This window comes from Melanerpes formicivorus, unplaced genomic scaffold (assembly GCF_026170545.1).
Source record: "Melanerpes formicivorus ecotype bairdi unplaced genomic scaffold, bMelFor1.0.p_v2 SCAF_12, whole genome shotgun sequence".
In the NCBI taxonomy this organism is placed as follows: Eukaryota; Metazoa; Chordata; class Aves; order Piciformes; family Picidae; genus Melanerpes; species Melanerpes formicivorus.
Genome location: NW_027142364.1, coordinates 11506208 through 11522615, shown reverse-complemented (window position 1 = coordinate 11522615; position 16408 = coordinate 11506208). Strand labels below are relative to the sequence as shown.

Here is a 16408-nt window from a genome sequence, read left to right as displayed (position 1 = left end):
TGTCTGCTTTTGGCTTGAAGTCTTGAAATCAAGGTGGAGGTCACACTGCTTTCTGTTGCAGAAACTGGAGAAAGCTTTCACATTTGTTGGTGTTCAGGTGAAGCAAGAAGTGGATAGCTCTCTAACCATCAAGTTCACAGTAGTAGGTAGGAAAGGAGGAAAATACCTGGAGTAGTGATACTTACTGCTCCTTATTTTTCTTGGATTTTAGATGTGTGGGTCTTCTTAGTCTCTCTTGTCACCCTATCCTGGAAGATCTTCAGTGTATACTTCTTGTCATTCTTGACTGTGGTGCAGCATGTTGCCCACTGCAACACTTAATGAAGCTTTAGATGCATCTGTGTGAAGAGAGCACAGGGAAGTTGGTGTGGTCCTGATGTTTGAGAGTGGAGAACTTTGGACCAGAAACTGCAGAGGGATTGAAACACTTTTGCAGCAGTATGAGACAGGAGAGTTCTGAGACTTTTAGGGGGGGTATAAAAATGTAACTGTAATAATTGAGGTGTAGTTTCTAGAGAAGTGGGCAGTTCAGGCAGTGTTCCCTTATGAAAATCTTCCTTTTGGCATATGGGCCTATCAGGCCTTGAAAAATTCACACCCTTTTTCAGGAGAAGCCAAAAGGAGCTGTGGTGTCTTTTCTGGCATCTTGTATAATGTGACTAAGGATTTTTTTTTCTGATTACTTTTTTTTTAGACTAGAACCTATTTCTTAGGAAATCATTTAGTGACCTTAGAACAACTTACTCTGTTGTCAATCTCTGAATGTCTTGCTTCAATCCCTTCACTGAATAAGCTTGAGTCTTCAGCCTTTTTTGCCTGCATGACCATTTACAGACCAAGCACAATATTTTTCAAGAAATAGAGCTTTTGTGGGGGGTGTTTTTCCCCACTGTAAGACACATTTCTCATATTCTGTCAAATTTTTGAACACCAGATTTATCAGTTTTCTACCCTAACAGCAGGACATAATATACCTGCAGTGATAAAAGCCACTTTGTATTTCCTTATTTTTGTATTCAGTGTTTTCTGTTAACTCTTCTAGTCAGTGTTGTATCACGTTTTCTTTTTCAGGTGATTAATGTCATAAATCTTAGACTGCTTTCAGGACTTCTTCAGTATAGTCTTGCATTTGTTCTATATTACCTGTGTGTTCTACTTGTGAGTCTTTTTGACGGTATGCTTTGCCTTATTAAATGCAACCTGCTGTACTGGCCTGAGTAATTGAATAATACATAATGGTGCTATTGATGGCGTGTCATTTCCATTATTTACCATATCCATGCTTGTTATCCTCAGATTTTAGAAGTTCTGAGGACCAATATTACAGGCAGCCTCTGCAGAAGTAGAGGATAGCTTATTTCCTTTTCCTCTGTTTTGAAAATATTTGGCCTTCTGAGATGGGCTGATGTAGATTCTTTAGAAGAGAATCTCTGAAGAGAAACCACATTGTAACAAACCGAGACTTGTTCTGAATTTGTCCTTTTTATCATTAAGTAAAATGTCTTGCAAAAGTTAAAATTTATTTCCCCTTCATGCTTGAGCAATTAAATTTCTACTTGTAAAAAAAAAAAATATGATGTCTTCCATAAACCCATGTTGGCTGCCCTTAATTATGTTGGTGTCCTTTAATCAGTGTTGTCTGCTTTAGCCAGTGATTAATATCAAACAGACTGGTAGTGTAGCCACCTGAGTCATCCTGTTTACCACTGAACTTAAAAGGTAGCTTGCATACTGTTCTGGATCTTTAATATTTCAAGAAGTAAAGAAAATCAACATTAATTATTCAGTCAACCTGTTAATTTTTTTTTTTTTAAACACAGTTACTGGCACTGAAACTAGCTCTGGTAGCTGCCTATGGAATGTTTTACTGCCTGTAGAAGGTGAAGTTTCATGATCTTGAGGTAATGTTATTGTTGCATGGAGGAGCACTGCTGTTAAATTCTTGTCCAAGTTTATTTAAGGAGAACCCAATTCCAATTGCATCTAAATCTGCCCAAGTTACATTTCTTTTTTTTTTCACTAGGATTTACGAAGTTAATAAAAACCGAAGCAAGCAGCAACCCCAAAGCTATGAATTGCAATGACAGCCCAGGTTTCTTTTTTTTCCCCTGTCTGTAGGAAAGGTCAGATGGGCAGACTTGAATGTAGTCATTGCCCAAAGTCAATCTGAGATGCTAGAATCAGTTACTCTCTATCCAGACCATTAAAACATCTTGGTGAGAGATTGTCATGTGGTACAGGCAAACAGAATTCTCTAATGGAAATACATGAATTTAATATTGACTGAAAAGTTGTAACTCACATGCCTGTAAGGGACATAAGACAGCAATTTTATGTAAATCAAAGTGGAGCAGAGTCTGGGAAAGTTGTTGGCTTAGATATTCCAAAATCTTTCAAAACCAGCTTTTGACCTAGAGATTTGTTAGATACTTAGACAGTTCAAAAGGCCAGAGCTTGTGGCCAAAAATGTGCAACAGTTCTGTAGCTTCTTTTTAAAACTGAAACATCTTATTCATTGTGACACAGAGATCTAGCTGATAGAATCAAGTTCTGACTTGTCTGAAGCAGATGCTTCTGAGACTTTAATAGATTTGTCAGGTACTAAATAGCAAGCTTGAAAAATAACTTTAAAACCTGTGAGCTTGGTGAAATAACCAGTGTACCTAAAAGAAACCAATTAAATGAGCTGAGTATTGCTGATAGCAAATTCTGTACCTCTATTACCTGATAATTGTGAGTGAAAGCCACTTAAAGGCTTAATGTTATTGGATTACACTGTGTCTTCTCAGAGGATGGACTTCTGACTTCCAAAATACTAAGCTGATGACAAAACAGAAAGGATGTGTTTTCCCTTGCCAGCCCATAGCTTGATGGTGGGATTGACGCAGGTTTTTGTCTCTGTTCTGCACGTTGATAGTGGGTTGGTAGATGGGGTACCACCCGGATGTTGGGGGCCCAGTTCTGGTTTATGAAGCAATTCCCTTTTTTCCCCAAATATGTGGAAAAAAACTGCAACTGTTTGTAGGGTTGCACGGGCACCTTGATCCTGATTTGGAGAAAACTGTGGAGAAAATACTCTGCTTTGAAAGAATGTTGGGAAGTCCCCGGGTGGCATTCTTGCCCATGCAGGGGTGCAAACTGGACTGTACCAAAACATGGCCTCAGTTTCTTGCTTCAGCTTGATGCTGTTACTGTGTGCTCTTTGCCCATATAAATCTGAGCTGTTTCTATTCTTCAGTCAATAGCCATTGATATGTAGAAAATCTTAAATTAAAAAATTCTAGCAGTTCAGGAAATGACTTTTTCCTTATCACTTGTCAAGGAGGAACCGTGTTAGGTATATATTTTTTGTGATTTGCCATCCTTTATTAATAAGGCAGAATAGATAAAAGGGACCAAAATTAATATTTTAATTATTAATATTGATGTTTAGAGCCTAGGAAAATTCCCTGGATAATAAAGTTCTCACAAATTCTTGCCTTTTCTTTGGTCAAATTAGCTTCATTTGCAACCTGATAATTCATCCAATTTTCTTAATTCCTCACCCTTTTTCTTAACCCCACCCTGACTCTCTCATGACTGCTCCTGTCTTGATGTGAGTGCTGTGAAGTCCACCCAACTTGCCTTTCCAGTTAGTACAGCTCCTCCTCTGCACACTGACCGCATGTGGTGTTCAGTCCCTGTCAGAGATTGCTTCCTGTTTTGGTCTCTGTGCTCTTGCCCTTTGGCTTCTGCTTTGTGAACCAGCAGCAGCACTGCATGGTTTTGCTTTCTGTATCTTGTCTGCTGTGATATGGCTAAGTGTGTTCCCCTTGTGGGATTGCTGGCTTGACTTTCTTGAGACTTTTTCCTGTTCCTCTGCTGCCTTCTTTCCAAGTGTTTTCTCCCAGCTCTATAACTTTTTTTCATGTGTGTTGTATCTCTGGGGAATATTGACAATTAAAATCAATTAACCTCTAACAGCTACTCAAAATATCTACAGATCTGTTCTTCTGTGGTATTTTTTGTGGGTTCGTTTCCGTGCCCCCCCCATCCCTGTTCAACTACACGATTTTATCCACTTAGAGGTATCTTGCTTTCAGTTCAGAATTCAGACAGTCAGAACTTCTAGGGAGAAAGTAACTTACCTGGATGCAACACAGAAGAAGAAGCCAGCAAAGAGTTCCCAAAACAAAGCACAGTGGCAAAAATGAGGGTCAAGGAAAGCTGTTTTGCAGCCTGGTGGCATGAGATGAGCAGGCTTTAAATAAGCTTGTAGCTACTAAAGTGCTTAGGAGTCTAGTAGAGAAAGGTGACACAGTATCTTCAATTTTTGGGAAGAAAACCCAAAAGCTGAAGAAAGTGAGGCCCAGAGAGTCCAAAACTAGTAAACAGCTTGATTCTAAATGTGTTTTAGTGATTTATGCTTTTATCTCATTCTTTTCATTGCAATTTAACATTCAGTGCCAGCCTTTTTGCTATTACTGGTGGTAAGCTAGCTTTGATGTTAGGAGCTGTAGGTTCTGTGTTCCCTGATGACCCACATGGGTTGATCTGAAAGCTCTCCCACTCCTGGCAGAAGGATTACAGCCATAGCAAGTATAGGGACAGCCATCCAATTAAGGCTACTAGGAATTTTGTTAGGTTTCTCTGCCAAAGTGCCCATGATGCTTTGCTTGAATTGCCCCCCAGTATTTCCGCTGTATGTTGTTTCAGGTAGCTAACCTTCTATTTTGATTTGTAGGATGATGAATGGATATACTGTGAATATTGTAATGAGTTGTCACCTGCTTCAAAAAAGCAACCCAAATCAGACCAAAATCATCTCAAACCAGGCCTGTGAGAATAGCTAGATGTTAGCTGCTGGTGCATCTAGGGGGGGATAATCTTGTTTCATTATATGGAGTTATTGTGAAAATAAAAAGAATGTAATTTGTATATAAATTATAATGTGTATGGTTACGAAATTTCATATGGCATGTACTACAAAGAAATTAGCCAAAAGTTGGTTGGTAGGTTTAGCCTGCAGGGAGTTTTACAGCTGTTGGTCATCTCATACCCAAAAGATTTGGATAAAATCTACTCAAGCAGAGTTTTCTAACTTTCAGGCTGATGTTTTTTACTGCAGTGGCATATATATAAGAGAAAAATGTTTCCTTGTTTTGGTTTTGTCTTTTTCTGTAGTAACTAATACCATTTCCATCTCTTCATGTTCTGTTTTTCCTCCTTTTCACCTTATATTGCAAAGTACAGACTAACTTATGGAGCTCCTTATGTAGTGCCTGGGTCTGTTAAGGAACAGAGTTTTCCCTACCATCTGTCTGTGTGTTCCTGAAGTCTAATTAACCAGTTTCTGTAGGTAATGCTTCAGGTCTTCTTTCATTTGCACTTTTGGCCACCAAAACATTTTCCTCTGCAGATTTGAGTTTTGCTGTTACTGGAAGGAAATAGGCGCTGTATTGTCTTACTGCAGAAGACAATTCTCCAGAAATGCTCATCAGGATAGAGAGGTCGATCTCTGTCTAGAGAGATCTATACACATCTAGAGAGATCTGTAGAGATACCTATCTAACTCTGATAGATAAAAGTTGGTAGCCTTCCCTTAGTCATAATTTCCTCCATTATGGCTTCGTCTGATGTTGTCTGTACATTCTTGATATATAGGAAATTAACTGACCTTCACTAGTGTCTGCAGGATTTTGACTGAAAAGAACAAAAGTAGCCGAAGGCTTAATTGTGCATTGTTTTGCTTAATAAAACCAAGAATGAATGAAATACTGTCCTGTGCTTGCAGGTTTGGGAGGATGTGATGGCATTGGATGTCCTCAATCTTTTAGAAGGCATAATTTTTAAGAATGAGGAGTGGAAATTTCTTCAATACTCTGCCAGTCAACTGGCAAATCTTGCTGTAATTCTAGAGGGCTTTTTTATTCTCTTGTAATTGTCAGGAAGCTTCAATTCTGTTAAGCATTGCTATTCTTACGGAAGAGGATTATGCATCGTGCGCTCTCTATTTGGTTGTCTTCTAATTGTCACTGATTTGAAAATGAACCGCTTATACTGATTGTTTCTTCAGGCACCCTGATCCAGTGACCTCTTAGGAGGAATTTAGGAAAGGGATCTTAATGTAGTTATTTCTATACTAGTAAATTTATGTGTGCTGGAAGGCTGAAATGGATTCTTTAAAAAATAATTTAACTTTGCTTGCCCAGGTGTGCCTTTGTATTGTGAAAAAAATGTATGCAGAACTGTATGAATTCAGCTGTTTTCATGGTAAACACTTTTATTTTTCAGATTTACACTTTTTAAAAAAGAGGAATAGAACAGGAAAAAATGGCAGCAGAAACTCAGACACTTAACTTTGGGCCTGAATGGTGAGTGTTTTTTCTGTTTTGTGAGACTCCAGAATCATATCTAAAAGCAACAACATTATGAATTTCTGTCCTTTGGGACTGAATTGGTCCTGAGACTGAAGGTTCATAATGTCTTTTGTTCCATACTTCTTCACCTCTGTCTCTAGCCTGTGACTGAAAGCAGTATCATGAAATTAGTCCTCCCTTTGTAAATTGGTATTGTGTATGAAACTAGCTCAGAGGTCTATATGAAGTTAGTGAAGACTATTGACTTGTTTGGTCTTTGCATGTGATAGATTTTAATAAGGAAGTTCTTACACTTTCCTTATTGGTTTTAAAACTACAGCTAAGCAAGTTGGTTTTTCCTTCAGTATTTCAAATGAAAGTGTTTCGTATCAGTCTTATACATGTGCATGCTGAAAAGCGTCAGAAAAAACGAGCTGTTGTGTAAAAGGTATTGTGATGATGTGCAATCTTGTCAGCTGTTAGTTTTCCAGCTTCTGTGACATACATCATCCTGGCTTTTGCTACAGAGTAATGGCACAGGTGTGATTATTGTTCAGTATGTGTTCCAATTACTTGTTGACATGTTGGTGCCTGCAGATACAAACAAGATTTGTGGATGGTGTGGTGTGCAGAGTGACATCATCCTTAAGCGTGTAAACAGAGCATGGAGTGGCATAGGAAATAAAATTGCTGTGTAGTATGTGGTAAGACTGTTGCTGGAGTAATGTACTCACTTTTGCTGACACATTTTTATACAAAATGTACACGAACAGGAGAGCATTCAGAGAAGTAAGATGTGATTTGTGGCCTGAAGAACAATGAGTCAGCTCAATCTATTTTCTTAGATTGATAAAAGGTTAAAGAATGACTTTATCACTATCTATAAATACACCCACCAGGCAGATTGTTATGCTGGAGAGCTCTTCAGTGTAGGAGACAGACATGATTAGATTCATTGATGGATGGAAGCCAAAGTTATATTAAAAAAGACAAGGCAACTCTAAAAAAAGCACATATTCTAATAGTAACTTGAATTAGTTTCAAAGCTAGGTTAGATTATGTATGAAAGTGTATTGTACTTCAGTGAGTTTCTGTTTTTTTTTTTTTCTGAAATAATAGAATGAAATTCTAAGATTTTATGGTTGTTATTTTGTGTTGCAGTGTAGTTCTGTCATGCATGCTGCTGTATCTCCCTTAATAGTGAAACTCTGAGTCACGTTTCATCTGGGTTGAAGATTGCGCTGAACCATCTCATACTTTCAATAATGCCTTTCCAGGCGTGTTTTCGTTTGGAGGTGGCATGTAAAGAAACTGCCGCTGGATGGCACCAAACGAAAATAAAAAGAGACATCTGACTTGGAAATTACTTTTCACTTTCTCTTTAAATAATAAAGCAATACTTCAATAATTAGGTGACAGGTAGCCTCTGGGTCAATATTTTAGTTCAGAGGACCTTCCTTTCCAAGGTTTTTGTGGGTTTTGAGAAGAGTTTTCATTGGTTTACTTGTCTTAAGATAGAAGTCAAGGAGAACATAGGAACATGGTCTGGTTTTAGTTTCTTAGCATGCATCCTTTGTCAAACATTCTTCAGACTTAAAAGCTACAGAATATTTGGGTTACTGAGGAAATTATTGTATAGAATGCACCTGCACAAGGGGAATAATGCCATACAGCTGTAAGATGTTCCCTACAAGAAGTTGGGTAGCTTGCCTGTGTGATAGCTTACCAGGTAGATTACTACTTGAAGTGTCTCTGAAGTGTGGGTGTGTTTTGTACATCTTTTCTGATTGAGACACTAAGCTAAATGTTGTATGCACTCTGAAAAATGCCATTAATTTAAGTTCTGGAAGAGGAATTTGGTGTACAGTAGAATTCCAGAGACACAAGAATAAACCTTACTGCAAAAATGACTGTCCTATACTGTTAAGCTTTCTGAAACACATGAATAAACGTCAATGTTTGCTACACTGTCCTTAGTGTGATAAGTATTTTTCTTGTCATAAGAAGCAGTTATTAATAGCTCTGGAATATGTACAACTGAATTTTGTGCAGCCATTGTAAATAGCTTAGTCAAGGCTTCCAGGGGTGTAGATAACTTGCTGTATAATCAGAGTTCTTCTGGGGATGAGTTTATTTCTTTGAGGTTCTCATGGAACTACTTTATTTTATTGTTTCTATTTCCTGGCTATGGGAAAAATGAGAAAAGCTCTTCCACTCTTCTTGTTGAAGCACTGAGTTTTAAAGTTAGGCTGTTAATTTCTATCTTTCAGTTTCAGTACTGGATTTATTTAATTGCTGTCAAATGCATAAATGTGCAGAGGGATAAAAGCATAGATGAAGATACGTTCTCGTCAAATAACGTTCATTGGTTTTCTGCTTTATTTTAGGCTGCGAGCTTTGTCTAGTGGTGGGAGCGTGACATCCCCTCCTCTGTCTCCGGCTTTGCCAAAGTACAAACTAGCAGACTACCGCTATGGGAGAGAAGAAATGTTGGCACTTTTTCTAAAGGATAATAAGGTGAGCAGGAAGAAGGCAGCCTTGTGTGTGTCTTCCTAATGGCAGTCTTGTGATTAAGAGTAGTTACTTGTATTTTTTGGTTATGGACAAAGAAGATGTGTGTCTGTTGGCAGACAACTGAAGAGGCCTGATTTGGGGGAGGAGGGGTTGTACTTAATTTGATCTCATTCTTACAGCATTTGTCATGTTTGATTCTTTTCCCCACTTTAGGGGCAACTTTCTGTATCCCTCTGAGAACAAAAAAGCCTTACTGCCGTATTTAGTCTTACTTCCCCAGATGACTCAGGATTAAAGTCATGTTGCAGCTATGCAGATCTGTTTGTCTCAGGAGGATTTTATTTAATATAGTGTAAAATTGTTACTTGAGTCAGCTTGGAAGACAAGCAATAAATTACGTTAGTAGATCATCCAAAAAGAGTAAGATCATCTCATTTATCCTGACTTAAGGCAGCTCACTATAGCAGGTAACTAGCCCACTGAGAGCAGTTCTCAAGTAGTTCACTTCTCTGGGACTCAAGATACAAATACCATCTAGCAGGTGTAATACAAGTCAAAAACTCCATTCTGATTTCATTTCAAATGAAGTTCAAATGCAGAAGTCACACTTCAGAGACTGAGGCAAGTGAAACATTCATACATTCTGCCTTTGTCAACAATTGGGTTTTCTATAGATGGTGACAGAGGTTGGTTTATTGCTGCAGCAGGCACTTAAGATATACCCAGGTCCATGGGTCCTGATGAGATGCACCCAAGAGTGTTGAGGGAACTGGATGATGTCACTCTCCCCCTCTCCATCATTTTTGCAAAATCGTGGCAGACAGGTGAAGTGCCTGAGGACTGGAGGAAAGCCAAAGTCACTCCAGTCTTCAAAAAGGGCAAAAAAGAAGTTCCAGGAAACTACAGACAGTCAGCATCACCTCCATCACGGGGAAAACCAATGGAGTGGCTCATTCTGGAGGTCATCTCTAGGCACGTGGAAGAGAGAAAGGTTATTGGGAGTAGTCAGCGTGTGTTGGCCAAGGGGAAATCATACTTGACTAATCTGATTGCATTCTATGATGCTGTAACTGAATGGATAGATGCAGGGAGACCAGTGGATGTAGTCTACCTTGACCTTAGTAAGGCTTTTGACACTGTCTCCCATAACATCCTTGTGAGCAAACTCAGGAAGTGTGGGACAGGATAACAGACAGTGAGATGGATTAGGAACTGGTTACACAATATATTGAGTCCAAAGAGTGGTGGTCAGTGGTACCAAGTCCAGCTGGAGGGCTGTAACTAGCAGAGTCCCCCAGGGATCAGTGCTGGGTATGGTCCTGTTCAGCATCTTCATCAATGATATTGATCAGGGGACACGCAGACAGTTTCTGCTCAGCAAGTTTGCTGACGATACCAAACTGGGAGGCTTGGCTGATACACCTCAAGATTGTGTGGTCGTTCAGTGAGACTGGAAAGCTGGGCAGAGAGGAACCTAATGAGGTTCAACAAGGATAAGTGCAGAGTTCTGCACCTGGGAAGGGTGAGAGAGCCCAAAGGAGGGCTACAAGGATAATTAAGGGACTGGAGTACATACCCTCTGAGGAAAGGCTGAGACCTGGAGATGAGAATACTGAAAGGGGATCTAATAAATGCATATAAATATCTGAGGGAATGCATATAAATACCAGGAAGCAAGGGACAGCCCCTTCTCACTTGCATCCTGTGATAGGACAAGGGACAGTGAATGTAAACTATAGCATGGAAGTAACCACCTCAACATGAGGAAGAACTTCTTTACTGTAAGGGTCACAGAGAGGTTGTGGAGTCTTCTCCTCTGGAGACTTTCAAGACCCATCTGGACACGTTCCTGTGCAACCTGCACTAGATTCTATCTTGCTGCTCTGGCAGATGGGTTGGACTCAAAGATCTCCAGTGGTCCCTTCCAACCCCTACCATCCTGTAATAGCGATCTGAAAGTCTGAACCTCTCAGAGCGCCTTACCCTTCAATCAGGGAGGCACTGCAAGACATTACATTAGGTTGTGCCTTTAGCTTTGCCTGTAGATGTGCATATGTACCTCCATGTTCTTCTTCTACCACCACTGTGCTGACATCTTCGTAGTGATGGGAGCCCTGTGTTGCTTGTACACAAATTCAAGGGCGTTGAATGTCAGATCTTTTTCTAGAGCTGTTAAATGTGTCATAACTTCTAGCTATACTTTAACATGCAGAATTATCCTGCTCAGCTTCAAGAAGCTGTGATTTAAATGCTGATATTATGCTTGAATAAGTTAGCCTGTCAGAGGTCATTGGTTTTTGCAGTTTGCATATATCAGATGATGCTACCAACTCTACATTTATGGTTTATTCAGGACAACCTGTTAATACCCTGTGTTTTCTTCCTGTGTGTTTGCCAGAAGGGCATTATAAGTAGAGTATGTCTTGCTTTGCATGTACATGTTTCCACAGTGTTGAGTAATTCTAGTTACTGAGACTGAGAAGACTTCTACTTGTGTCTACTCAGAAAAAAACCCAACCAAAACAAACCCAAAAAACCTTAGGTTACTTTGCTTCAATTAAGATTGGGAGAAGTCTATCTCAAGTGTTGTTGAATTTCAGATCTCTTTTAAACTGTTCTCTGTTGTCATAATTAGAGCTCTCTTGGCTCTAATCACTGTCCAGATGCTCAAGGTCACCTCTGCTGGTGGAGCTTCCATTTGATATGGACAGATGAAAAACTGGCTATAAAAAGTGCATTGAAATTAAAGCAATATTTAATTTACCAGATGAAATTTCACTTGGCTAAGGTTTGAGTTGAAGTTTGAGTTCTCATGTGTATGATCTTGATGCTTTGTGTTACAGTTGGGTCAGGTGGGATGGATACCTTCAATGTTTTGTCTATAAGAATTTTTTTTTCCTGGGGGGGGCATATGTTTGCAGTGCAGTTGTGCCCACAGTCAAATGTTACTGAAAGTACTGGTAGGCAAAGTTGTCAGGATAGAAATGATTTTGAAAATCAAAGTATGTAGCATGGTCCCTGAAATGGAAATAATTAAGTATGTTTGTGTTATTTTCCTTTCATACAGATACCTTCAGACCTTCTGGATAAAGAGTTTCTGCCTATTTTACAAGAGGAGCCCCTGCCACCACTGGCACTTGTACCTTTTACAGAAGAAGAACAGGTTTGTGTCATTTTGGTTTGAAAAAAAAATCAAATCTTTAGATTGTTGTTAATGTAAAGACAAAATGATGATTATGTCTTCATTACATATAACATTTGAGGCTAGTAGATTTCAGGGAAAGAAATGATGAAAGCATATTGTGTTAGCATGAAGTTTAAAATCCGTTTGTGTTCACTTCTATCTTGCATTGCAACAAATGTTTTCCCTATGATGTTCTGTTGATGGTGACATTCACCTTACTACATCCAGGATCATCTTCTGGGATGTGTTACCTATTTTAAGTATTCAACACTTTCAAATCAATGAAACCTTTTTCTACAGTTTTTGGACCACCTTTTCTGTTGTAATAGAAGTGACTACATTCTGTAACTTTTATGCTCTTTGGAGCCATATTGAAGTTTTTACACTGTTAACTTTTCTGGAAGGTGAAGTGCTCTTAATTACTTTGTATGTAAGCTTCATTATTTCCTTGCTTGATCTCTATATAATGAATTGGTGAACAAGATAAGCATGAGAACGTGTAGTGCATAAAGATTCCATTTCAGGGGTGAGTGATTGATCTGGTTAGTTTGAAAGCCCTTGCTTGAACTTCAATGCCTAGCAGGGAAAACTGTCCACCTCCCTCTGGATAAATGCCTCTGGCTTTTGACTCTGAATTCCTTCTTTATGGCTGCTAGGATTTTGCAGCTGCTCTCTGGTTGATCATGTTTCTTGGCATTTCTCTTGCTTTGGAATATTGTGGTGGTGTGGTTTTTTTATTTTCTATTTTTCTATTTTTATTTATTTTCTTTCTTTTCCTTGGTTGCTGTTGTTAGGTTTGTGTGGTTTTTATTTTGTGTCTTTGTTCTTTTCTAATAGATAGGGGAGTATTTTTACCTTGAATGTAATTTGATTTTTGCAGGGATGGGAAGTGTTAGTATTAGTTCCATAAGACTTGGAACTTACTCCTTCCTTTTGCCCATGATACTGTATTGAATTTTTAATCTTTTTGTGCCTGGGTATTCTGGCATGTCCTATTCACCTCTTCTGGAATTCCTTTTGCTTAGGAATTGATACTTCTTTCTTCTGTTCTTTTAGGATGCTATCCTTTGACATAAGATGCTAATAGTTTAGGTTTTAATCAGCAGTCATATTGAAATTCAAGTGAATGAATACATTTCATGAATACATACATAGTCTTAAACAGCAACTGAGGCTGAGAATAAGCTTGTATGGGAAATTTTAGCCTGATCTCATTCACCAGTGGGAGCAGGAGAGATTTATACAGTAATTCCAGGAAGTGGTCTGCTAGACATATGGTAGGATATGAAAGTATTGAACCTTGATGTTAAACACCTTTGGACCTATCTCTTTTCAAATGCATAGGGAGTCTTTCAGAGAGTAAACTAAAAGCCTTTTATGGTTAAAGGGAACATTTACTTCTGGTGCTTGTTAAGATACCCTCCAAGAGGAATAATACGAGTTGAAGGCTATGGTATTGAAAATATACTGGTAGTCTCTTGGTACAGGTGGGGTGGTAAGTGCTGCTGAGCTTCAGGGACAGATGGTCCTCTGCTGCAATGCCAAGAGTTTATCAGTCTTGAGAATTTGTGCCGAGTTGGTATGCACTGTCACTGCTTTTTCCTGCTCCTTTGGAGCTGTAGTCATATGGGAGTCTCCATGGTTGGCTTAACAGTTCTCTACAATCTCCACAAAAATCTTAATATGAAAGTAGAGGTCTATTTTCCCTTGTTAAGAAAGTCCTTTAATGCCACCCAGAGAGTGTGAGCAATCTAGTTTTTCTTGTCTGAAGATACATATGTATATATATTTCTCCTTCATGACTGATTTGAGATACCAAGGTGTTACTTAATCCAGCAGAGATTCCTGGTGTTTGTTCCCCATGACATAATAAACATTGTTCATCAAGAATCATAGTCAGAAGTGATCGTGAGGTGAATATTAATAGTTTGGCTGCTAGTCATGGTGCAGGAAAGTATTATTCTCTCACAACTTGAGGGATGGAGATTTGGGAGTCTCCTAGAGGAGAAGTTGATCAGAATACATGTCCTTCAGCGTGGTGTTCAGTTGAAGCTGAACTCATCAGACTTACTCTGGACTTGGGTCTGGAGCAGTTCTTGCAACCTAAGAGCATATCATACCATTGTAGTTGTATGTATAGTATGTCCAGGAAGATGCATTGCATAAAGGCGGATAGTGTCATCTTTATGAATTGAAGCTTAAATTTGTTTAGTCTAGTGGAATTTAACTAGTCAGATACTTACAGCTACAGTATTCCCTGTTACAGGGCATGGATATAGTTTGGTTGGAATGGTTGATTCTTTTTATGCAAAATGTTCCTTTCCTGGTGATAAGGATGCTGAGCTAACCTAGAGCTCAGCTCATTCAGCTAAAATGTTTTGTTATATGACACCGTAGATTTGTTTCAGGGAACTGTCTTTTGAAGAAAAAAGGGTTTCTGCTGATAGCTTTAACAGATTTCCTCTGCCATCCAGCATACGTTCCTTTCCATCCCTCTCCTCCCCATTTTTATTAGCATTAGGAAAGAATTCAGCTGAAAATTTTGTCAAGTAGGGGGATCTCAAGGTCTTGCTGAATGTAATGTGGTGTGTGGTTTTTTTTTTTTATGTTTCTAAAATCTCTTTCTTGGGGTGTCTTCCATTTGCTACTAAAGAATCTGTTTTGGGGCATCTTTTTTCTTTGGTATGTTTTGTCGGGGATGGACGTGGAAATAATATATGAACTAGTCAATAGTAGGCTACGTTTGGCTTTTTTGGCTTTTTTTTTGTTACTTAACTGTGATCTCGCCATGTGGATTATTGTCACTATGCGCGCAACAAGGATTGCATTTTTATCAGTAAAGAGGAGAGGGAGAATGTGTTCACAGTTCAGGCAGACAAGTCAAATTAAAGAAATGGGGAAAAGAAGTGATATTTTGTTCTTATTATAAAAAGAAAGCATTAAAAATTGAATCTGTGCAAGACAGCAAATGCGATTGTCTAAAATGGTTTCTGTAATAAAGTATTGAACTGCTTCACAGGAAAGCAGAAGTGCCAACAGCAGTTAAGGTGGATATTTGCTTAAAGATAAATGAAGGTAGTTCATTTTTTTTACTTGATGTTGAAATGGTTGCTCTACATTTTAAGACCTGGCTAGAAAAATGGCATCAAGTTTACTGGAGATTGACCTAGCTGTTTTGCCATACATGACTGGATATTTACATTTCTGGTTTTTTAAATCCCCTCAAGTCTCTATGTACTTACTATTTCTCTCCTGAAGAAAGATTTCCTTTGTAGGAAGAACATGTCAAGCAGTTAGGTTTGTTTCTGAAATGGGTTAAAACTCCTTCAGGTGTCTGTTTGCTCTAATATTAGCATTTAGATTTTAAATAGTATGTAATCGCATGTCTTGGTGTTCTCTGAAGACCTTCAAAGTCCTAGTAATCCAGTTCTGCCTGATGTAACAGCAGTTTGGAGTCATTTGCAATCAAATTAATTAAAACTTAGGTTCAGAAAGTCTGTGTCAATTCAGGTTGGTTTGTTAACGTTTCTGAATGTGCTCTTGAATTGTTTGGCCTAGATTTCTATTTGTGTTCAGATAATGAGGCTAGAGTTGTTTTTACCCCTTTATTGAAATAGCTTTTTCTTTAGCAGTTACTTAAATGCCACTAAAATTTAACTTGATTTTATTGCCTTATTTAAGCAATACTCATTTTAATTTCAGATGTTATAAAGACACATTTTCCCCCAAAGTATGCTACTCCTATGATATATTTAGAGGGAGAAAGAAAGACATTTCTGTAAAAGAGATTGGTAAATCTAATTTTGTTCAAGTTTTGTTACTCTTTACATGTTCCTGCTTTTCTTAGGTGGGTTTAGAGTTGGAATTAATGGTGTCAGGTGTAGGCAGGTAACATCTCTTTTTGTAACTGAATGGCTATGTTCCAAGCTGCTGGTGTTCTAATCATATCTGTGCTGGAATCATCTGGTCAAGGAATAGATGCTTCTTTGCTACCTTCAAAGTATGGAAATTTCGGGTAAATAAGTTGGAAGCACTAATGTTCAAGATGCTTTTATAGACTGCTTCAGCTACTCATGTCTCCAAGGAATCCATTTTCTTGTTATTGTAAAGAATTTGAACATCAGGAAAGCAAGGCAGGTATTTAGCTAAATTTAGGATATTAATGTGTGTGTGTGTTTGTTTTCCTTTTAATAGAATCTCACCTTGCTTTTTCTTCCTGGCAGAGAAATTTCTCCATGTCGGTAAACAGTGCTGCTGTCCTGCGGTTGACGGGACGTGGAGGAGGAACGGTGGTAGGGGCTCCTCGAGGTCGAAGTTCCTCTAGAGGTCGAGGTGAGCTGTTGGTGGGATGTGTCACAATGTATTCACTTGA

At 38.6% G+C, this 16408-nt stretch overlaps 1 protein-coding gene across 13 annotated transcripts in view; it reads left to right on the top strand.

Moving 5' to 3' along the window:
• GIGYF2 (GRB10 interacting GYF protein 2) overlaps positions 1 to 16408 on the top strand; it is a 77764-nt gene that overhangs the window by 6047 nt on the left and 55309 nt on the right. For 12 of the 13 annotated variants that reach the window (XR_010988186.1, XR_010988185.1, XM_068145345.1 and 9 more), the window contains 4 exons: positions 6274 to 6353; positions 8726 to 8855; positions 11920 to 12015; positions 16260 to 16368. Coding sequence is in view for 11 of the 13 variants with exons in the window: in XM_068145345.1 (XP_068001446.1) it covers positions 6313 to 6353; positions 8726 to 8855; positions 11920 to 12015; positions 16260 to 16368 (376 nt within the window). In the remaining 2 variants the exon portion in view is untranslated. Of the gene's footprint in view, positions 1 to 1832; positions 1902 to 6273; positions 6354 to 8725; positions 8856 to 11919; positions 12016 to 16259; positions 16369 to 16408 lie in introns of those variants that run through there. The other variant, XM_068145338.1, reaches the window with a different exon arrangement.